Raw genomic sequence first — 24490 nt, forward strand, 5'->3', positions numbered from 1 at the left:
TATATTTTAAAAACAAGGACTATATTTTGATCTTACTAATTATACTATCAACTCAAATGTTTTCATGTAGAATGCCTACTTAAAAAGATAAAAATAGCTGAGACATTCATTTCTTTGAGGTACTCAAATAGGATAATTATGTGCACATTAATATACACCTTTCACAATGAAAAATGTAGCTTTCAGACATTTATAAATTGGAATTGGTAGGCTCCAAACTATGGTAGTTATAATTAATTTTCATTCATTAATACTTTCAGAAAGAAAAATATTAAAAAAACATGTGATGGGGTGGTCAAAGCTTCATTAATAGATTGTTAAATATTTATTACCTTTTTGGGTTGGTCAGTGTATTTATAGGTATTCAGGGAGTAATTTTACATAAAGAAACCCATACTACATTATTTTTTTTTTTACTATTTACATAAAACATTTGAGTAGTACCACAAATTAACTTCCCACTAACAATTAAAAAGGGATTAAAGTTGAACATATTGTTTGTTTTACTGTAATTTAGAGCCTTTGTGCTGAGGCAATTTTTGGAGTGTTTCCATCTTTCACACTAGAAACAATAGTGTTATAAATCTGGTCAAGCACTATGGGTTTATTTAGTAATGTAAAATCCAGTGATGATTAATTTTTCATAGCTGCCTACATACACAAGTTTTCACAGCATACAGATTGTCAAGAGAGCTCTCTAGGTTACAAAAGATACTTGTTACCAGATTTTTTCTGCTAAAATAATAACTTTAATGGAAGATATAAGACAAAAAAAATTAGATAAGGTTTGGTACAGTATAAGACACCAGCAGGGTACAGTGCCAAGTTAAGAACAGAAAAAAGGTCTTTAGAAGATAGCAGGTTCTAATATGTATATGTATAACTGTTTCAATTTGTGTACACCTGAAACACACACATATTGTAAATCAACTATACTCCAATAAAAATTTTTTTTTAAAAAAGATAGTAGGTTCTAGCTATTTATCAAACTATATAAACTTATAAGTAAAAGCCTTACCAAATTAGTGTACCAGAGGTACCAAATTAGTATACCAAAGGAATGGGACTTAGAAAGACTGCATTTCTTTTTTGAAATTCAAAGCATCTCTAGGAACTAGAAAAGTTATTTTACAGATGACTACACTAAAATTTTAAACAACAAATGACCTACTAAGGCAACGTAAATATGTTTCAAGGCTAGAAAAACTATCCCCATACTTTCCTGACATCACTCTAAACATAAGAATCACAGTATGCTAAAATCTCAAAGCTAATATATTAAACATATTTGATATTTGGGGCTTTCTGAAATTATTTTTAGAATTTTACTTTACAAGTGGGAAATGCACTTTTAATTTTTAATGACATTTTCCTCCTAGAGATAGAATTTAGACATTTATATCTTTTCAGAGCAAAAAAGTCATCAAAATAGGAGACTAGCATAGTACCAGCCTACAGATAATGGTTACACATTCATGTGTCTTTATTAGTCTCCAAGCCATTAGGAATTTATTTCAAACAAGGTGCTCTAAGCCTTCATTATTTGTATGCAAAATCCAGAGAAAACCAGTTTATCAAATTACGATTTAGTGGTCACGATCAGGTAAAATGATACTCTTCCCTGTGAAGAAATACATGTCAGTCATTGCAGAGGCAATTTAGACCTCTTTTATTGTCCGTTATCCAGGACAAACCTTTGCCAATATCTAATTACCCACGGAATCAAATTTAAATAAAATAAAGTATTAGAAGGTAGCCCATATGATGGGTATAATTTAGATGATCTTAGCCTAAATTTATATTTTGCTCCTCAATAAAGCACACTGACTCAGATATATGTTCCAAAGATGATATGCTTTTTCTTAAACAGTGCAGAAATATAATTTGTACATCCTGAAAATATCTTTATCTGTCTATCCACGAAGAAAGCTTCCTCTTATTTGCCTCTGTCTTGTTTTGAATATATAATTCAGAGGTTTACAAACTTTTCCAATGACTGTATTTCAGCTTGTGTTTCATCAGGAAACATTTGAAAGGATGTTTTTATTTCATAGGTTTACTATTTGAAATTCACTGTTGCTCAAGTTAGTAGTAGTGGGCAGTTTTCCTGAAGAGAGCAATTCCAAACACAATGAGTAGATGCCTGCTGGCTCTAATCAATAGGTTGTACCTCTTGTCCTTTCCCTATATTTGACCACACACTATTCTGTTGTCCATGGCCTCAGGCAAATCAAATTGGTCCTTTCTTCCCACCCCTCCCAAAAGGCCAAAACAGTTCAATGGCTAAGTTTTAAATAAGATTTATAACTGCCTGCAATAATCCTTTGAAGTTTTCTTACTAGAATGAAACATGAGTTTTAGGAGAGTTTCTGATTTAGTTGAAGGGGGGTGGGGAGTAACAAGCAATAGTCACAGTATTTTTAAACAGTGTAACAATTCAGTGAAGATTATACATCAACTGATGTTGCCCTAAGTTTTCTCAGTTTTAAATGATTTTCTTTTTAATTGCTAGGGAACAGGTTTAGACACAGGAAATAAAATACAGGCCAGTCCATTATTTACATGTTCTTCATCTTGGCCATGAGGTCTTCCAAGCTTTCACCAGAATCTTCTACTGTTACTTCAGGTACAGAATCTTCTTGCTATCCACAAATGAGGGAAACATGGTGAAAAAATAACCAATTAAACTTCTTAATGCTTAGGAACATATAATCAGTAAGCCTTAATTAACCATGTTCAACAAGTTTACAAAGTAAACTTTCTTTAATAAGTATGCCTTCTAATTTTTAGGAGAGACAAAATCCTTTATTTTCCCCACCAGTCTTTTGATTTGCAAGGCAGTAATTTCAATGTTCTTGAGATCTCTACAGAAGTGGTATTTTTAAATGATATTGTGGCTAAAACTTATCAATATACAAAAAAAATGGTATTGTCACTTAATCAAAATCTATTTCACTTGATCCACCAATGAGCGAGCAAAACTATTCTACATCTATGTTTTCAAACAGTTTAAACTGTGCTGTGCCTGTATTTCCATATTAACACTGAATACCTCTCTCTCTCACAAATCTTAATGCCTATAATGTAAAACACCTAAAATAGGAAATACTGCATTGGCATTATAAAATAGGTTGAAGATTAAAGAAAATAAATAGACATTTTCTCTTATATTTACTTATGGTAAACAGATTTTAGATGTACCTTTTGGGGAACTGTATATGCCACCGTAATTCCTTCAGGTAAGTCAGGAATTGGACCTGAAGAATTTTTCAGTTCCTCTTCTGAAACCTCAGATACCAACTCAATACCTGTAAGGTTAAACTTGATCTTAAAACAGTTTTTAAGGAACTTAATGAGCAATAATCATTCAAAACTTGTATATCTTAATTATAATCAGTTTCCCTCCCATAAAAGATTGTTTTATGCTGCCATTTCAATTTATGAAACAATTCTTACCCCACTCATTGTCGTCATGTATTATTTCTTCCTCTTCTTGAACAACCTCCTGTGTGGGCAGTGCTGCTACCTTTTTCTGTAGAAATCAAACAGTATCAGTGTTTTTACTCATTTTCAGTTCTCTGAAGCATCAGTCAGAATTGATCAGAACCAAGAATTCAGATAGGCTTTTTTCTAAGGAAGACCATACAGATAGTCAACAGACACATATCACTAATCATCAGGGAAATGCAAATCAAAACCAAAATGAGGTAACACCTGTCAGAATGACTATTATCAAAAAGACAACAAATAACAAGTGTTGGCGAGGATATGGAGAAAAGGGAAACCTTGTGCACTGTTGCTGGGATTGTAAATTGTTGCAGCCACTAAAGAAAACAGTATGGAGGTGCCTCAAAAAATTAAAAATGCAACTACCATATGATCCAGCAATTTCACTTCTGAGTTTTTTTTTTTTTTTTGCGGTACACGGGCCTCTCACTGTTGTGGCCTCTCCCGTTGCAGAGCACAGGCTCCAGACGCACAGGCTCAGCGGCCATGGCTCACGGGCTTAGCTGCTCCGCTGCATGTGGGATCTTCCCGGACCGGGGAACGAACCCGCGTCCACTGCATCGGCAGGCAGACTCTCAACCACTGTGCCACCAGGGAAGCCCTGGGTATTTTTTTTAAGAAAACAAAAGCACTAACTCAAAAGATATATGCACTCCAATGTTCACTGCAGCACTATTTACAACAGCCAAGACATGGAAGCAACCTAAATGTCCATCAACAGATAAATGGATAAAGAAAATGTGGTACATATATACAATGGAATATTATTCAGCCATAAAAAGAATCTTTACTATTTGTGACAACATGGATGGAACTAGAAGGTATTATGCTAAATGAAATAAGTCAGACAAAGACAAATACCATATAATCTCACTTAAATGTGGGATCTAAAAACAAAATAAAAAGAGACTCACAGATACAGAAAACAAATGATGTTGTCATAGGGGAGGTGGGGAGTGAAACAGGTGAAGGGGATAAAGAGGCATAAACCTATAATTATATAACAAATAAGTCATGGAGATAAAATTTACAGCATAAGGAATATGGTCAATAATATTGTAATAACTTTGTATGGGGACAGATGATAACTGGACTTATCATGGTGCTTATTTCATAATGTATGCAAATGTCAAATCACTATGTGGTACACCTGAAACTAACATAATATTGTATCAATACATCAAGTATATTTTAGTTTAAAAAAATTAAAATTAAAAAAAAATTTTTTTTAATGAATTCAGACAGGTTTTTTATCTTACCAAAAGCAAGAAAGGACTTTGAACAGAATTTTCATGTTAAAGCACGGTGAATAAATTAAACCTTTAAAAATCCAGAATCCATTTACCTTGTATTCCAAATCTAAATAATTGTTTCTTCTTTTTTAAGTTATTGTCCTATGCAATATGACCTCTCATGCATTGTGACACATTGACATATACCTTATATTCTTCCTGTTGCTTCCTACAATTTCTGTCATCACACTGAGGATTTGGCTTCATGGACATAGTAGGGAAAAAATCCTGCATTGCATTGTATCCGAGGTAAAAACTAACAGTACCAAAATTTAACAGAAACCTAGAAAAACAAATCAAAGTAGACTTAACTAAAGAAATAAAACCATAAAAGTATTAGAAAAAAGTAACTGACTTTTTAAAAAATCACCTTGAAGAAGGTAATGATTTTTGTAACAAGCAACCCAGAAAACAAATTTCTTATCTTGTTTACAGGGCCTGGCTTATAGTAGATTTTGTTGAATGAATGCAGTGAAGAAAGGCTACTCCATTTCATCAACCATAGAATGCACTATTATTTTTTGAACGTGTAATAAAGATAAAAGGCTGCCAATTAAACTATGACATGTCAACAACTCTAAGAAGCATATTAATTTTACAGAAGTTAAAATGTGGCAGAAGTGTATCTTAAAAATCTCTGAGATATGGTACTAAATCTAATTTTTAAAAGTTTTTTATATATAACTTGCTGCAAAGTTTACAATCTTAAATTTGTATTAAATCTCAATAAAATGTTACAGAAGTATTCACCCATGTATTATTCACTACCAGATCAAAATATAGTTGGCACTCAGTATCTATGGGGGACTGGTTCCAGAACACCCCCCACCCACAGGGTACCAAAATTAAGCCCCTTATATAAAGTAGTATAGTATATAAACTGTATCATATAAACTGTGCACATCCTCCCATATATTTTAAATCATCTCTAGATTACTTATAATACCTAATACAATGTAAATGCTATGTAAATAGTTGTAAATACAATGCAGATGTTATATAAATAGTTGGAAGCTTATGGCAAATTCAAGTTTTGCTTTTGGAACTTTCCAGAATTTTTTTTTTTTTTAATATTTTCGATCCACAGTTGGTTGAATCCAAAAATGCAGAACCCAAGGAAATGGTGGGCAGACTGTACAGTGCATTTCTAGTATGCCATAAAGCTCCCTGTGCTCCCTTCCAGTCAAATCTGATTCCTTTTAGAAGCTTATAGAAAAGCTGAAAAATCATGTACAAAAGATAAACAACAAAAGGAAAAAAATCTGCAAATGCATGTTCTTAATATACAACAAGGAAAGAAAAAAACTGAGCAAAGGATGTGAGAAGACAATTCACAGAAAAATGTTAAGTGCTCAACCCTTTTCACAACTGGAAATTAAAATGAGATACCCATTTTTCACCTAACAAATTGACAAAGATAAAAGAGTTTGATGACTCTAACACCATATACAAAAATAAACTCAAAATGGATTAAAGACCTAAATGTAAAACTGGGTACTATAAAACTCCTAGAGGAAAACATAAGCAGAACACTCTTTGACATAAATCACAGAAATATGTTTTTGGATCTGTCTCCTAGAGTGATGGAAATAAAAACAAAAATAAACAAATGGGACCTAATTAAACTTAAAAGCTTTTGCACAGTGAAGGAAACCATAAAAAACATTAAAAAACAACCTACGGACTGGGAGAAAATATTTGCAAACAATGCTACCAACAAGGGATTAATTTCCAAATATACAAACAGCTCATATAGCTCAATATCAAAAAAAACAAACAACCCAATCAAAAAATGGGCAGAAGACCTAAACAGACATTTCTCCAAAGAAGACATGCAGATGGCCAATAAGCACATGAAAAAATGCTCAATATCATTAATCATTAGAGAAATGCAAATCAAAACTACAATGAGGTATCACGTCACACTGGTCAGAATGGCCTTCATCAAAAGGTCTACAAATAATAGTTGCTGGAAAGGGTGTGGAGAAAAAGGACCCCTCCTACATTGTTGGTGAGAAGGTATATTGGTGCAGCCACTATGCATAACAGAAGTTCTTTAAAAAACTAAAAATAGAGTTATCATATGATGCAGCAATCCCACTCCTGGGCATCTGTCCAGAGAAAACTAATTCAAAAAGATACATGCGGGCTTCCCTGGTGGCACAGTGGTTGAGAGTCCGCCTGCCAATGCAGGGGACACGGGTTCGTGCTCCGGTCCGGGAAGATCCCACATGCCGCGGAGCAGCTGGGCCCGTGAGCCATGGCCGTTGAGCCTGCGCGTCCGGAGCCTGTGCTCCGCAACGGGAGAGGCCACAACAGTAAGAGGCCCACATACCTCAAAAAAAAAAAAAAAAAAAAAGATACATGCACCCCAATGTTCACAGCAGCACTATTTACAATAGCCAAGACATGGAAGCAACTTTGTCCATCAGCAGATGAATGGATAAAGATGTGGTATATATATACAATGGAATATTACTCAGCCATAAAAAAGAATGAAATAATGCCATTTGCAGCAACATGGATGGACCTAGAGATTATCGGACTAAGTGAAGTAAGTCAGACAGAGAAAGACAAATATTATATGATATCACTTATATGTGGAATCTAAAAAATTGATACAAATGAACTTATTTACAAAACATAAACAGACTCAGACATAGAAAACAAAGGGGATAGTGGGAGGGGGGCGAGGAGGGAGGAGGATAAGTTAGGAGTTTGGGATATACACACTACTGTATATAAAATAGGTTAACAACAAGGACCTAATGTATAGCACAGGTAACTATACTCAGTATCTTGTAATAACCTATAATGCAAAAGAATCTGAAAAAGAATATATATCACTTTGCTGTACACTTGAAACTAACACAACATTGTAAATTAACTACACTTAAAAAAAAAAAAGGTTGATGATACCCAATGTTACCAAAGGTGTGGACAAACCAGGTACTCCCACACTGTCATGGAAATGTACCATCCTTTTGAAGGAGAAATTTAGTAATATCTGTCAAAATAAGTATTGCATAAACTTAGAAATTCAAATTGCACTTCTAAAAATTCACAATGTACAAAAACCTACTCTACAAAGATATATGCAAGATGCTTTTTGCAGCACTGTTAATAATAGCAAAAAAATCTGTAAGTAGCCTAAATGTCCATCAATAGAGGGCTGGCTAGATATGACACATTGGTAAGAGAATACTTTGTAGCCATGATTTTTTTTTTCCCTTCTTCATAACATACTGTAAAATGTTGTGTTTAGATTAAGACCTACTGAAATTTGACAGGCTATTTGTCTCATCTGAAACAGCCCTAGACAGTTGCCTTGAGAGTTCTTATGTATGCTGGTATTTCTTTGCTGATGGCTGATAAATGATATTAGAGTGCCTCCCTGTATCATGTTGCAATTTGTTCTTATTATATTGGATGCTTAAGAAACATAACTAAGCTTATTAACATTGTAAAGTGAGGGAAAAAAATGGCCTGAGTTAGGGCACAACTAAAGCAGTTCTGCTTTTCATAAAGTATGAGTTGGTTCAAAAACTCTATGACATTAATTTTAGCTTCAAAGAAACGTTTGTCTTTATTAGTTATAGTTTAGATGGTGTGGTTGCTGGGTATCTGTTTACGGATAGCAGAGATATTACCCTAGTTAATGTTTAATCACATTCATATTATTTTTAGAAATGTTAAACCAAGATAGTGGAAGTGAGCGTGTTTATGGGTCTTCACCCTTTGGCCAGATGTGCAGAAATTTAAATCATTTGGTTAATGCTTCATAAATAAATATACCAGTACCACTGTACCATTTAACAAGAACTATTCCAAATGGAGAGTAACACATATATGTGTGTGTTGATATATGTAATATTAATTAATATATATTTAAATTAAATATATTTATATATAAAAGTATACACATAATATACATATATAAAAATTTAAAATATGTGTATTTAAAACTAAACTAAAAAAACAAATTAAATACTTAGCTAGTCATTCCAATATTTGAAATGTTTGTCAAAAGCAAACAAGACTATTCAGAAAAATTATCCTTCACTCACTTTAACACATTTTGTACCAAGATCCCAGCAACCACTCCCATAGTGGTAGGAAGACTGGCTGCACAAACACCTTCTCGTTTCAGAGTCTTCTCATCAATATTTGCAGCAACTACAAGCGGTGGAGCACACTACATGAAAAAGAATAAAAGAAAATATACTTCAAAAGAAAGGGAAAAAAGTATAAGTGATTCCAACTAATATTCCATCAAATTCATTCAAAGTTTGGTTTTTCTTTGAATTGTAAACATTTTCAACGCCCCTAGGAACTCCAGTACTTAACAGTGAAAAATAATAACCCAAAATGAATCATGCATACCGCAAAACAAGCAGATTCTCCAGGAATTATGAGCTGTATATGCCCTGAAACTGCATTTTCACTGACCCCAGACTCCATCCATGTTTGTCCAAGCTCATTACAAGCCTTAATAGAAATAGGTAAAAACACAAGGAAGAACATAAAGAAGCAAGAAGTAATTTACCATAAGTTCTTTTCATGAAAAACTGGAGTTTAACTAAATGAATTACAAAGGGTTTTTTAAAATTAATTTTCAGAAACAAAGAAGAAAGTTGTAAATAATGGAATTCCTTAGCAATTGCCACTCTCCTTAAAAAAGAAACTGATAGCATTCAGGTAAGCAGTCAATATAAATATCTAATTAAACTGAACCATAGTTTATTGGATTTCTTATTAGAATAATGTAAAACTTCATTTTTCTAAAATAATTTCAGCAACAAAAAAATGAAAAATGTCATTTGCAAAGTTGAAAACACAGTAATTCAAAAGAAAAAGAATTCAGTTTTATTTTTGAGAACTCATGTGTAGGCAATTTATACACATTTATACATTTACTTAAAATAAATCAACAAAGGTAAAAACCAATGCCGACCAAGAATAAGACAGTATTATAAGATATTCATTCATTTAAAAAATTGTACATCAGAATTATCTGCTGTTTTAGTTTGCTCTATTGGCATAAGAGACAGTAGGATACTGAAATATATGTCACACCAACAAGGCTAGACAGGTCACATTAGAATAAATTTCAAAAACAGGATGAGAGAACATTAAAAACAAATAAAACACATTATCAAAGGGTTTAAATGCAGAACTATTTTCAGAATGCAGAATATATACTGATAGAATATACAGGAAAATAGATAAATCCATGAATATAACACACTATACAATAGGAATACTCACTGTATTTATTGTCATTCGAGCTTCAAAATTGTCCACACAGCTAAGAACTAGGTCAACAGGTTTTCCTTCTTCTAATCCACCATTACTAGGCAAAGAAAATAAATTTTGTTTGAAAAAAATCAGAACACAAAATACACTCTAATTAGACATTATTTGTTCAGTCAATACATTTAGTCTTTCAGTAAATGTTTGAGTATAATTATAACATAGCATTTAATATTAAAGACCCAGTATACATTGAGTATTCACTATTACGAACATAATATCAATGATATTACAGTATTTCTTATACAAGATGTACAAGGGTGCGAGAAGTATAAAATCTGTTCACAAAAGTTACCATTTCCCTATTAGCTTTCACAGACTTCTACTCATGTTTCACTACACATGTAAATGTAATAAAGTTAACTGAATACAATTGAATATTTCAATGGTGTTAGTCTGCAGAAAACCACTTTCAGATAGAAGTATAATCTATAACACAGAACTTATAATTGAGGCCCCTTGTTATATCATAATAACAGGCTTTTTTAGATTTGTTTTTTATTTTGTTGTTACTATAGGTTTTTGGACAATATATGCTTTTTGCTGAGCTCCCAATACATAAAAATTACACAAAAAATTTTAAAACTATTTTAAAAACAAAATATGTATCAACCCACCAACTCAGTGAATTAATTAATCATTGACAGATTTTCTAATACTTAAAATGAGCTGGACATTGTGCAAAATATTCATAAATAAAATTTTACCTTATTCTATTCATGAAATGTTCAAAGTTTTCTACTGTGGTTACATTGTAGTTGTGTACTTCAAAAAGAACATCAGGATTAATGTTCCTAAGAGGGAAAAATGGAATGATTATAAAAACTACTAGTAAAACAGTAAGAGAAAGCAAGATAAAGAACTAAAAGAGCTAAAAATTATTTAACAGACATTAGAGAAATGGAATTCAAGCCATTCAAAGAAAATCCAAAGTCCTCTTCTACCTCTTTTGTCCCACTTCAAGGACCAGGTTCAAAACATGTAGACTGTCAGAAGGATTACAAAAATATTCCCACAATCTACGTGCTGGGAATTAAGCCTTTATTACCTCTGTTAGCTACAGTTCAGCCTGACAGAAGAGCTTCTTTGTTTCTTATTCAATTCAGTACAAATATGTTTAGGACCACAAAGAAACATCCTAGAGTAAGGGTTGGCAAACTCTGGCTCTTGGGCCAAATCTGACTACCACCCTGCCACCTTTTTTTTGTAAGTTCTGTAAGCTAAGAATAGTTTCTACATTTTTAAATGGCTGCAAGAAAAGAAAAAAGTCAAAAGAAGAACAATATTTTATGACATGAAATTTTATATGAAATTTAAATTTCAGAGTCCATAAATAAAGTTTTTATTGGAGCAGTCGTGCTCATTCACTTTTATTGATATATTGCCTACAGCTACTACAACTGCATAGTTGAGCAGTTTTGACAGAAACCATATGGCCCTCAAAGCATAAAATATTTACTATCAAAAAGGAGGCTGCCACCCCAGATCAAAGAGGTAAGAAAATTCTTTTTGTATACGTGAAACCTGCATTTTTATAAAGGAAAATTCAGGTGCATTTATATGTTAGTTTAACTCATACCAAATACACACAGGAAGATTTCACCAATTTCACTGCCTTCAACTGATATTCCATTTACCTCAAAGTATGTTCTGCTGCTTGAACTTTACTTAATCCTGCTTGATGAGGTTGGAAGAAAAGTCTATTCATATTGGCCAGTTCCACCTTGTCATAGTCAAAGAGTAGCAACTAAAATGAAAATAGTGGTATTCTGATGAAAAACATACCAAAAAAACAAACTAAAAATAACAAACAAGTCAGCTTTCTACCTGATGGGTTTAACTGTTTGACAGTAATAATATTAACTAATTCTGAAATACTAGGTGCCAATATTAACTCATTTCGTGACCATACAATATATAGGTTCTCTTATCCTCATTTTAGAAATAAGACAACTAGGGTACATGCCCAAAAGCCACTCAGCTAATATGTAGTAAAAATGGGATTCAAATTCAGGCATTCTCAATCCAGCATCTGTACCCTAAACACAACGCTGTACTGCCTCTCTAAATGATTAGCTCAAAAATTAATGTTCATTCCATTTCATTGCAAGTTTTACAAACTGTGCCAAAATCCTACTTCATTCCAATGTTTGGCTAAAAACCAAGAACCCATTAGATAAATGAAATTTTTAAATAAGATAAAAACAAATGCTGTAACTTAAAACCATAGTATAACACAATTCCTTTCATGAATAAGGCACTATATATACTCATGCCATAGCTAAAACATTATTCCAAACAGAATTATTAACCAATCAGTTAATTGTTGTTTCCTGCTATATATTTAGGCATGACAGCATTTGTCAAACACACTCACACAACTTTAAAATGGCCGAAAGGTCCATTTCTTATCAGTAAGAACAGGTTGATCCCAAGTATATCCACAGTCCCTTTTTCTTTTTTAATTATCTAAAATTAAATTTTTATTGGATGAGACTAAGAGTAGATTAGACGTTGCAGGGGAAAAAGAGGATCAATGAACTTGAAAGCAGAGCAATGCAATTTATCCAAAGTGAAGGAAAAAAGAACCAAAAAAACCCCAAAAAACAAAAAACTGAGCCTCTAGACCTATGGAATAATTCAAAGCAGTGTAAAAATGACATACAGTTCCTGAAGTCCCTCCTTCTTTATCTAAAATCTGTGACTTTGTAATATAATTCTCAGCATCCTAAATCTAACAATAAAAACAAAAATGGGATTTTCTTCTTCTCAATACAGAAACTAAAAAAAGTTTACCCAGCCCATAAAAACAACACGTAGGTAACTCTCAGTATCTTGCTAGAAAAGATATCACTTATACTCTCTATGAAACTTTCTAACCCTACCTAGAGTCTCCAAAATTTGGTTTATTTAAGCTCAGTCAACAATATTTATTAGGTCAGGCCAAGTTTTAAATTTGAGTATCGGCCTCATAGCTGGTTTATGAGTAAGTTGTAGGAAATCCTAAATTTGGGGACAGGAGATGTGAGTAGTAACCGTGTCACTAATTAGCTCTGCTTCTGGGTAAGTCACTTTCACTGTTTAGGACTGTATCCTCATCTGTAAAAATAAGGCAGTTGATCTAGATCTGGTGATTCAGTGTGCCCCAGGAATTCCAGAACTTTCAGGGATAAGAAGTGGGCTCTGGATCTCCAATCCTCCGCTTCCCTACTTAACCCCATGAAACAGCTTCTTGTTTCTCTGTTTGACATACTGAAGAAAGAGTTCTGAAAATTACCTATGTAGATCCTTAGCTTACAAACTTGAGTTGACACTGGAACCACTGTATTTAAAAAATACAAATGTGTAGGTCTCATCCCCAGAGGTTCTGATTAACCTAGTATGTGGTGCAGTCTGAACATAAGAATTTTTTTAAACATCCAAGGTGATTTTAATTACAGCAATATTTGCTAACTGTTCTAGACCCTTGCTACTCAAAATGTGGCCTGGGATAACCCCATCAGCATCACCTGAAGCTTGTTAGAAATACTGGAGTACTTCCTCAACATTAATATGCCTACGAATCACCCGGAGTTCTTGTTAAAATATAGATTCTGATTCAGCATGTCTTGGGTGGGGCCTGGGAATCTTCAATTATAACAAGCTCCCAGGTGATGCTGTTCTTTTTTTTTTTTTTGCTGTACGCGGGCCTCTCACTGCTGTGGCCTCTCCCGTTGCGGAGCACAGGCTCCGGACACACAGGCCCCGCGGCCATGGCTCGCGGGCCCAGCCGCTCCGCGGCATGTGGGATCCTCCGGGATCGGGGCACGAACCCGTGTCCCCTGAATCGGCAGGCGGACTCTCAACCACTGCGCCACCAGGGAGGCCCCCAGGTGATGCTGTTCTTAAAGCATAGTCCCCAGAACAACATCATCAGAACCACCTGGGAACTTGTTAGAAATGCACATTCTTAGGTCCACCTGAAACCTATAGAATCAAAACCACTGGGGTAGAGTCTGGCAATCTGTTTTAATAAGCCTTCCAAGTGATTCTAGTGCACACTCAAACCTGCGACCAGCAAATCTCCATGATCTCTACCACCCTTGATCAATCAGCCAAGGCATGTATGTCAGGTATAAGCAATTATTGGCTAGCTTTTATAAACTTCTTGAAAGGCTTTAAAATGTTAAACATTTTTAGTATTTTGGTGTTGTCTTTTCTATATTGATAAATAAGTGCCAACTTTGAAACCACTTTCTTTTAAGAATTTGGGGCATGGAGGGGACCAACATATTAAAAAGCATTGATAAAGCAAACATTTTTCCACAAAGTTTAGCAAAATGATATACAATTGTGGAAAACTTATGTATTCAACCACTATCTATCTAACATCATGGACTCTGGCTTTATAAATCTAAGATTGGTAGGCTGATTTCTGGTACAAAGTTAACTTCTCCTTTCTACCCAATCAAATCAATTTTAGAAAAAAGTATGGGACTTCCCTGGCAGTCCAGTGGTTAGGACTCAGCACTTTCACTGCCATGGCCCTGGGTGTTCAATCCCTGGTCGGGGAACTAAGATCCTGCAAGCCACGCAGTACAGCCCCAAAAAAAAATCTTAGAAAAAAAAAAAAAAAGAAATGTATGGGTTAAAAAAAATCTGGAGCATTCACCATTTCAAATTCAAGAGTAAGAAAGGTATATGCCTTCTAGTTTGTCTTGTATAAAAACTGTGTTTAAAAAAATATTTTGGATGTTTCAGTGTTTCACTACACACTTTATCAATTTAACAGCCTTCTTTCCTAAACTTGTATGTCTAAAACACTTAAATCCAAACAAAAAAGGTCCTGAACAAAATCAGGTGGTCCTTGTTTAATTAGTAATAATATTAGCTTCCTTTTGGGTGGGTTTATGTCTTAACCCCACAAACTGGGGTAGAAAAAACAACCTGAATAAATACACCACACATCATGGACCTAGGGTCTGTCATACAGAGTGAAGAAAGAGAAAAACAAATATTGTATACTAATGCATAAATGTGGCATCTAGAAAAATGGTACAGATGAACCTATTTACAGGGCAGGAATAGAGACAGAAATAGAGAACAGACATGCGGACACCGTGGGGGGTTTAGGGAGGTGGGATGAATAGGCAGATTGGGATTGACCTATATACACTACCATGTGGAAAACTGCTAGTAGGAACCTGCTGTATAGCACTGGGAGCTCAGCTCGGTGCTCTGTGGTGACCTAGATGGGTGGGATGCGGGGCGATGCCGGCGGGGGCGGTAAGGGGGTGGGAGGGAGGTGCAAGAGGGAGGGGATATATGTATACATATACTGATTCACTTCGTTGACACCAGAAACTAACACAACATTATAAAGCAACTATACCCCAATTAAAAAAAAAAAAAAAACCTGGGATAGAAAAAATTTTTTTAATAAATAAATAAATACACCACAAATCAATAAGCCATTAGTAAGGAGAAAAGAAATTCTAATTTGTACCTGATTTACTCCAGAAGTGATTGGGTTCCCTAAATGATAGACAAAGAGAGATGTTTTTACCTTACCAATGCCACATCTTGTCAGCATTTCAGCAGTCACACTGCCAACTCCACCAACACCTACTATTGCTACAGCAAAGGTACGGATTTTCTGTAAAATGCAAAATTATATGTGTGTTGGTTAATAATTCTCCACCGGGGCTTCCCTGGTGGCACAGTGGTTAAGAATCTGCCTGCCAATGCAGGGGGCATGGGTTCAAGTCCTGGTCTGGGAAGATCCCACATGCCACGGAGCAACTAAGCCCATGCGCCACAACTACTGAGCCTGAGCTCTAGAGCCCGCGAGCCACAACTACTGAAGCCGGCACACCTAGAGCCCGTGCTCTGTAACAAGAGAAACCACCACAGTGAGAAGCCTGCACACTGCAACAAAGAGTAGCCCCAGCTCACCGCAACTAGAGCAAGCCTGTGCGCAGCAACAAAGACCTAATGCAGCCAAAAGTAAACAAACAAACAAACAAACAAACAAATAAATAAATAAAAATTCTTCATCGGAAATGTCATCGAAAGTTATTTTCATTTACTGAAATCATCTTCAAAAACTTGGAAGGATTTATCTTACCTCATAGTCACTTACAATTCCCATTCGTTTCAATGCCATCAGGCGGCTTAAAACAAAGGAAAGAAATATTTTAAGGCTTACAATCTTTTAATTAATAGTGATATAGGTAAACATACATCATCACAGAAAATAAACTGTGAGAGAAGAAACAGTGAGTGTGTGAGAGAGAGAGAAATCTTTCAGCTAATTTTTACCAGATGAAACTAAATCACTTCAGCACTGATGCCTGAATACCCTCCCTCCAAGATGTAGCCTGTGCAACAAGATTTTTTAAAAGTTCCTCATACATTCTAATGTGCAGTCAAGATTGAGACCTATTGACTCAAATGTTGTTTCCAGAGAATGGGTCAAAGTGAAATTTCAACATTTTCCCATGCTTATTAGTATATGTAAATATTTAATGTTTAACTCAGACTTAATGTTTAACATCAGAATAATCTCATGGATGGAATTCTATTCACTTGTTGCCTCTGCCCACAATGGATAATGTCTACTTTCAGTAAGCACCTCTTATACCAAGGACTCTAAGAGGTATTTACCTAGTTACTGCTAGTCTGTTATCTTCTTCAGTATTTTAGGTTTTTTTAAATACATATACTTTAAAACTATACACATCCCCATTATATACACATCCCCATATATACACATTATATACACATCCCCATATACAATCCCCATTAGTTTACACATTAAGAGTCAAATAGTTCTATTAGGCTTGTTAGGAAACTCAGCAGTGTTCTGGCCTGCACCCCCATTTTCCTCTCCTCACTCATTTTTAACTCTGTTACCAGGATACCTCTAAATAACATGCTAACACTTATTTCTTGATTTTCAGGTTTAGGTACTATCTGAAGATTTCACTCTTTATCATTAAACACAAATATTTCCCATCTCACCAGCCTCTTGATATTGTTATATGGTCATTTTGGTTAGATGTTAATACTGTTCACAACTGGACAATGTAGTATATTAGAATTTACCCTTTCCTGTATGATCCCCACCCTTGAAATTAATAATTGTGTTTGTTCTTATGTTTACTTTTCTATGTATTTTCACAAATTCAACCCCAGTTGTCTAAAATTGCTCTAGATAGTCATATACATTAGGTGTTCTAGCAATTTCTTCTTAAAGATATACTAGAATCTTCTGACATGTCCCCATGTGCACATTTACTGCACATACAGCTCCCATCCTGCATTCTCTCTTCATCACATTACAAATTCTCTTCATTTCTTCATCCTGTATTAATCTCCTGCTTCTGGTACCTTAGAGCTCAATGGTTCTAAAGTGTGGCCTATGGGTCAGTGGCCTATGGAATTTGCTAGAAATATCATTTCTTGAGTCCCCACCCTATAATCACAAAGCAAATCAAACTTTGGATGTGGGGCCTAAACAATCTGTGTTTTAACAAGCTCCCCAAGTAATTGTGATGCACACTAAAGTTTGAGAGCCTCTGCTGTAGATTATTTCTTAATTTATTCTCTTGCTATGGTTGGAAGAACATCTTCTCATAGCTTTGTAAAGGGTACAAGGAAGGTAAATTTTGAGAACGTGTATGTCTGAAAATGTTATTTACCAAACTTCTTAAAAATGTTTTATCAAAATGTTTTATCAAAATTCTATTTTTAGAAGTATTATAAAATTGACAAATTAAAGGGTATATAATCGTTGAAAGCTACACCTACACACACACACACTTAGTCGATAGTTTAACTTGGTATAGAATTCTATGTTAGAAACATTTTCCTTCAAAATTTCTAAGGTGTCTTCTAGCTTCTGAAATCTCACGATGTCCCTTAGAGTTGAATCTATTCTCATCAATTGTGCTGAGTACTTGTTGGACTCTTTCAAATAGGAAACATGTTTTTTCAGTTCTGGGAAATTTCCTTGAATAATGTGATGATGTCCTTGTTTGGTTGGTTTGTTTTTCCTGGACTTTGTGAAACTTCTATTATTTGGAAGTTGGACCTCTTGGACTAGTCCTCTGCTCTTAATTTCTTTCTTCTATTGTCCACAATTTTAGTTTTCTGCTCTGTTCTCTGGATTTCTTTCAACATTATTTTCCAAATCTTCTATTGACATTTTCACTTTTGTTATCATTCTCCATTTGCAAGAATTCTTTTCAGTTATCTGAATGATTTCTTTTTGTAGTAACTTGTCCTGTTTCATTTATACAACATCTTTCCTTTCTGAAGATACTAATAATAATATTTGGGTTGTGTTCCCCTTACAAAGTCTATTCAAGTAACTAATTTTATTTTCCTTCTTTCACATTAGGAGCTTCTCTCATCCTTTATTCTGCTCATATTTAAGAGCCAGACACTAATAAAGGCAGGGATGTGGGCATTGCTTGTTTGACTTTGGGCTTCACTGTAGGGTGATCTGGCTGGGTTGTTTAGTTGAGAAACCCACAATGTCAATGTCTTTCAGTCTCTCTTCTTGGTGCTCTCAGATTCCCTAGAGAAGAATCTTTCAATTTCCAGCCTGAAAAGTCTTTATGCCTGTAAGTTTGGGGGTGTTAAATGGAAGAAAAAGGTTGGAAGTCCTAGCATTCAGTATGTAAACATTTAGTTAATCCCCTTTCTTCAGGTATGAAGACTTGCTTCAATTATTAATGTAAATCCTCTATTTTACTCTCCAATGAGTAAATCTCTAGTCTTCTCTCCTGATAGAGAAGAGGCATTTGCCCAGCTACCCAAAGTGAAGTAGTGAACCTGGGTTGTTTCTTCAACAGATTTTCAGCCATATCTTTCTTAGCCCTACCTTAAGCCCTTCTAGAAATACTATGCCTATTCTTGAGCTTTTGGGGAATTCTGTGGTATAAACTGGGTTGCAGCATTTAGAGCCAATTTCTTTGGATCCTTTACATCAGTTATCAGTCATCCATCCCTTTTCTAGATTCTAAAACTGTCTAACTATAATCTTTTAAGTACAGGGGCTCACCCATCCCCCAATTACTTATAGAAACCCTCTTTTTTCAGTGGAGGTTTATTCCTTTTTAAAAACTCCTTTACTTTCATTTTAGTGGGATTGGGTAGACAGTGATAATATATGCCTGTGATCAATCTGCCATCTTTACCTTGATGCTCTCTTTAATCTTTATATATAATGCTGAGAAGAATGCAACCTCCTTTTATGAATGGGGGAAAAGATTCAGGTTAATTAACTTGCCCAAGATTAGCTAAATGGCAAACAATTATTCAGAGCTCAGTTTTTGAGCCAGTATTTAAAACCAGGTTTTCTAATTTCAAAGCTTCTGCTCACCTCTTCATTTAGTCAACATGCTTCTAATTATATTACATACCACACAATTTTACAGTTACTTGTGTTGATCATTATTCTACAACCACTGAATCTCCCAAACTAAAGCAAAAGGTCTTTGAGGGTCAGGGGCTTTATATTATATTTCTATTGTATCACTTGATGCAATTAAAATGATGTAGGAGACCTACAAATCCCTCTCCTATATTTTTTCTGATAACCATGTATCAATACTTTATCATATTTCTTACCACTCATATTGCAATCCCATGTTTACTTTTCTATCTATCTCACACTCATCCGGTAACCTCTGGAGGGAAATGACCATGTCTACTTTGTATTCCCAGTGTCTATGCATAATAATAAGTGGTAGATAACATTATCCAGCTGGAGATGAAAAGGTGCTCACTAAATATTTGCTGAATGAACAACAATTCAAAAACTTAAGGCTGACCTTCATCAAATTTCCATGTACTAGTGCAGAGCTTTGGGTGACAACTGCCATCTCCTAAGTAGCAGTTTTAATAAAGACAAATGGTGCAAATAATATAGAAAATACTAAATGTTTAAATTTGAGTTCTGAATGTTAGGTTTGTGGTCATTACAATGTCAAGGAATCATCTCACATTAAAATGATGTCTGAAAGATGGTTATAAATATATGATCGGACTTCTCTAGTGACGCAGTGGTTAAGAATCCGCCTGCCAATGCAGGGGACATGGGTTTGAGCCCTGGTCTGGGAAGATCCCACATGCCACAGAGCAACTAAGCCCGTGCACCACAACTACTGAGCCTGCGCTCTAGAGCCCGTGAGCCACAACTACTGAGGCCCACGTGCCACAACTACTGAAGCCCACACACCTAGAGCTTGTGCTCCACAACAAGAGAAGCCATCACAGCAATAAGAAGCCCGCGCACTGCAACGAAGAGTAGTCCCCACTCAACTAGAGAAAGCCCGCGCACAGCAACAAAGACCCAACGCAGCCATAAATAAATAAATTTATTTTAAAAAATAAATATATGATCCACATTCCTTTGCTTTTCTTGGAGGGAATATTTCAAAATTTTCATTTGTAAAATTGAAAAATGTTTAAGAATGCCAAATGGAATAGTTTCCACTCATTCTAATTAGAGATGTCAATTCATGCTTATTCAACCTCTAAAAATTTTGGACCCCTCATATGTGTCAAGTAAAATATATGCACCCTGTCAATTATATCTCAAAACTGAAAGAAAAAAAATTTTTTTTAAACATAGTAAGATAAATAAGAGAAAAGCAAGAATCTGGCATGATTTCACTTAATTTGGGTTAAAATGAACTCTTTTGTAATTATGGAACAATTATAATTTTGGTCAGGTTTTTCTATTACAAATAAAATTGTAATTAACATCTTTGTGCCAAATACTGGTCTGCATTTTAGGTTGTAAAACAAACAAACAAAAAACATGCACCCTAAGACTTCCACTGAGGCTTTATATGTCATAAATAAAACCCTTCTTTAAAATCCAAACTCTCCTGCTCTTTTCATTTTTTTTTTTTTTGCGGTACGCGGGCCTCTCACTGTTGTGGCCTCTCCTGTTGCAGAGCACAGGCTCTGGACGCGCAGGCTCAGCGGCCATGTCTCACGGGCCTAGCCGCTCCGAGGCATGTGGGATCTTCCCGGACTGGGGCACGAACCCGTGTCCCCTGCATCGGCAGGCAGCCTCTCAACCACTGCGCCACCAGGGAAGCCCCAAACTCTCCTGCTCTTTGAAGAGAAAGAGCAACAATAATATCTTTCCTGTTTCACCTACTCTAAAACTATCCAGTTTTTAGCCACACTACTTAATGGCTTACTTATTTTTACTGGGGAGACAGTTCCATGTGAACTTTGGAGTAAGACAAACCTAATGCCAGTCCAGGCCTTTTTAGCTACTGTTATAGCTCTATGACCTGCGGCAGGTCACAGCAGCTCTCTAAGCCTCATTTTTCTCATAAAATGGGGATAAAATAATAGTAGTAATCTCCTAGGGCTGTGGTGAAGAGGAAAAGTGACAGTGCACGCCCGCTGAATTAACAAATCTTAGGAAAAGAAAGGAGAGGAGCAGACAGGCCTGGGGAAGTCCAATGGTTTTAGAGCTAATCCAGCTCTCTCCACAATGCCCCCAATTTAAGAAACACTGAGAAGACTTTATGAAGCTCCCAAGTTTATGCTTAGCGGGTTTTACATCTGGTGTCTTCTGAAAGTTTTTACTCTCAGTTTTACGCAGAGCGAGGAAGACTAATAGAGGCAGGGGCGGTAGTTAACTGGATACGTGTCCTCAGCAAGCACTGGAGCAGCACCATATGGCTGATTCAGTTGGGTTTTTTAAAAAGAGGAAGAACACGTTTCACCAGTACTAAGACTTGGTCTTGCCCGTTTGGCAACAGGACCCCAGAACAAGAAAAGGGAGGTGCTAGGCCTTGTGAGCTGGACAGCAGCAGGGAGCGCCTCACTCCTGACCACCTGGAGACGGTGACCTCGCCCCCCTCCCCGCCCCGACCCGCCACGCAGGTCACCTGTAGGGGTTGGAATCCACCACCTCGGGGCTCATCTTCTCGATGCGGGCCCGACCGCCCCCTCCATCGCCGCCCCCCAGGGCCCGGCGACTTCTCTCCTGGGCCAGTTCCCGCTCCAGCTCCTCGACCCGCCGCTGCAGCCGCTCCACAGACTCGGCCATGGCTGGGACCCCGGCCGCCAGCGCTCCCAGCCCCGGCCGTCGACGTCGCCGCCGCCCCACGCTGCTGGCCTGCTGGGTCCGCGAGGGGTATGTGAGGAGGCACCTTGCGGCGGCCTTCCTAGCCCACAACCCTGAGGAAGCCCTCCCAGCGCCTCCCGGACTGACCGTCTCCACCGCTCCCGCGAGCCTCTCAGCGCGCCGCTTCCGGTGCGTTGCAGTCATCGTTCCCCCTCAAGGAAAAACCAGCCCTTTCAGTTTCCCTCTTCGCCCGGGCCGAAGCAGGGCCCGGGTCATCATTGTCCAGAGCCGGCGGCCTGCGATGTTGCCTTTCCAACCGGGCGGCAAGGAGAATCCCCAGGATCTTTTATTCCCGGGCTCGAGGTCCTGACGGGCCCTTTTCTGAACCGGACCCTATAGGTCTTCCGCCTGCCGGTGCATTAAATTTGGAGGCGGAGGAGGCTTCGGCGTTCGTATTTACCCGTAGTGACTAAAGTGGTTTTGCTTTCTTTAGAATTGAGACCCCCCAACTCTGAGGCTGACTGAAAATTTTAAATCCGAACACACTAGGCCCTTCTGGCATTTCCTAACACAGCCCAAATCCTGGGCCAGTGCTGCCCAGCAGCGGCACCTGGGTGTGTGGGGGTGTGATTGGCTGGAGCCGCGGGCCCGCCTCCGCGCGGGCATCTCGGACTCGCCCCAGGCTGTGGAACGGTGCTCCCCTACCAGAGGTATCCGAGCCGTGGAGACTTGTGGTTTCTCTGACTCTGTGGTCTGAGGCGGCAGCACTGATCATGGAGACCGGTGCCTCCCGCGAGCCCGAGACGGCCGAAGTGCTGCCCCAGCACAAGTTCGACTGCAAGTCTCTGGAGGCCTACCTACACCAGCACTTGCCCGGCTTTGGGGCCGAGCCCGAGGCCAAGCTGACCGTTGCCCAATACAGGTACCGACGCCAGCCTTCTCCGCTAGCAAAAACAGATCTGTGCCTTGTGTTTTTCTTCCTCTGGCCTTGGGTGTGTTCCCAATTTCCCCCATCCTGTTTCTTTTTCTGCAGTGACGCACTCTGCAGGCGAGAGCTGCCGTCACCGGTCCCTTGCATTACATTCTGAGTATTTCCAATTCAAGGGCAGTGATGGAAGCACGATAACATTCACGATTCCAACTACAAGAAGGAATCATTGTTAACTATATTCATTGAAGCAATTAAGGTTGGAAGGTCTGTGGGATATAAAGAGGCCTTCGTTCAACGTTTGTCCTATAACCTTTTTTTCTGAGAAGCGGATGTAATTCCGTTCACATTGGCATATTCTTGGAGGCTGAGTTAATGGTACCAGTTGGGGGATCCGAATTCTTACCCTAGATCTTCCATTTAACAAATCATAGCACCACTTTGGGCTTTAGTTCTTTCTGAAGTAGGGGTATAGAACTGGATGACCGTTCTGAGAGCACTGTTCCCCACAGTGAATCTGGCTCTAGTCTGATGTTGTATAACAGAAAATAATTTTCAAATAGACTTTATTCTAAAAATAGTATTTTGATAAACAGAGCTATAGAAGCAGTCCTGGCTTCCAGAAAACTAGACGTGCCACTTACTGACTGGGAATTTAAATACTATGGTACATGAACTCTCTGAGAACTAGTTTCATAATCTGTAATAAATATCTGCCTGTTCTGCTTGATCCTGATAATTAAATGAAGTAATACAGGTGAAATGGCTTAACACTGTAACAGAACTGTATACCAGTGGCATTTATCACTGACATTTATATTCCTTGACTACTGATTTTAGAGAAATTAAAAATAGTGGAAAGGAGATGGATCAGAGAAGGTTTGGGGGTGTGGAATTAAAAGGCACCCTGTGGGAATTCCCTGGTGGTCCAGTGGTTAGGACTCGCGCTTTCACTGCCCGGGGCCATGCTGTGCCGCTGCCAAACTAAAAACAACAAAAAATAAAAATAAAAGGCACCATGTCATAATAGATATTGTAGGATGAAGGAGAAGGTGGAATAAAATATGGCTGAGGTTTCTAGCCTAGAAGCCTTGTGTTATAAACAAACTAACAGCTCAAAGTTCAAACTTGCTATGGGAATCTGAACAACTTATTTAACTCTTTTGAGCATTGAATCCTCCTTTGGCAAAATGGGGATAGTAATATTTCTCTCCTAGAGTTGTTGGAGAATTATCTAACTGAGAGTTAATTCTGAATTAAGTTGAATGTTAAATAAACCAGAATTGTGCTTGATAAATGGAACTAGTTGTGGTGTAAATAATATATATGTGTGGAACTATCTCCACAGAGAATACACATTTATTT

At 37.0% G+C, this 24490-nt stretch overlaps 2 protein-coding genes across 11 annotated transcripts in view; one reads left to right on the forward strand and one right to left on the reverse strand.

The window, feature by feature from the left end:
• Positions 1-308: 308 nt before the first annotated feature.
• UBA5 (ubiquitin like modifier activating enzyme 5) lies at positions 309-22773 on the reverse strand. Of its 5 annotated transcripts, XM_060099026.1 has the most exons (13): positions 22345-22772; positions 22019-22248; positions 16219-16264; positions 15658-15747; positions 11750-11859; positions 10820-10906; positions 10068-10152; positions 9183-9287; positions 8867-8994; positions 4947-5082; positions 3457-3532; positions 3202-3308; positions 311-2642 (listed from the first exon to the last, which is right to left on the reverse strand). In XM_060099026.1, exons 1-13 carry the CDS (start codon positions 22399-22401, stop codon positions 2559-2561), a joined length of 1341 nt encoding a protein of 446 aa, XP_059955009.1. In that variant the 5' UTR covers positions 22402-22772; the 3' UTR covers positions 311-2558. The 5 variants fall into 5 exon arrangements, with proteins under 5 accessions (XP_059955011.1, XP_059955010.1, XP_059955008.1 ...); XM_060099027.1 differs by lacking the exon at positions 22019-22248 and having other exon boundaries at positions 310-2642; positions 22345-22773; XM_060099024.1 differs by having other exon boundaries at positions 22019-22772.
• Positions 22597-24490, forward strand: part of ACAD11 (acyl-CoA dehydrogenase family member 11) — a 104063-nt gene continuing 102169 nt past the window's right edge. For all 6 annotated transcript variants that reach the window (XM_060099017.1, XM_060099019.1, XM_060099018.1 and 3 more), the window contains exon 1: positions 22597-23119. In XM_060099017.1, coding sequence (XP_059955000.1) covers positions 22971-23119 — 149 coding nt within the window. In that variant the 5' untranslated portion in view covers positions 22597-22970. The remainder of the gene's footprint in view (positions 23120-24490) is intronic.

This window comes from Mesoplodon densirostris, chromosome 5 (genome assembly GCF_025265405.1).
Source record: "Mesoplodon densirostris isolate mMesDen1 chromosome 5, mMesDen1 primary haplotype, whole genome shotgun sequence".
NCBI lineage: Eukaryota > Metazoa > Chordata > Mammalia > Artiodactyla > Ziphiidae > Mesoplodon > Mesoplodon densirostris.

Excerpts from the sequence above, each read along its gene's own strand:
- UBA5 (XM_060099024.1), bottom strand. The coding sequence starts at position 22,401 with ATGACTGCAACGCACCGGAAGCGGCGCGCTGAGAGGCTCGCGGGAGCG. Across the intron at positions 11,860-15,657 it reads CAAGATGTGGCATTGGTAAG|TTGCTACTCTTTGACTATGA; the intron begins GTAAAAACATCT and ends TTTTCATTTTAG. Across the intron at positions 5,083-8,866 it reads TTGGTACAAAATGTGTTAAA|GTTTCTGTTAAATTTTGGTA; the intron begins GTGAGTGAAGGA and ends TTGTTTTTCTAG.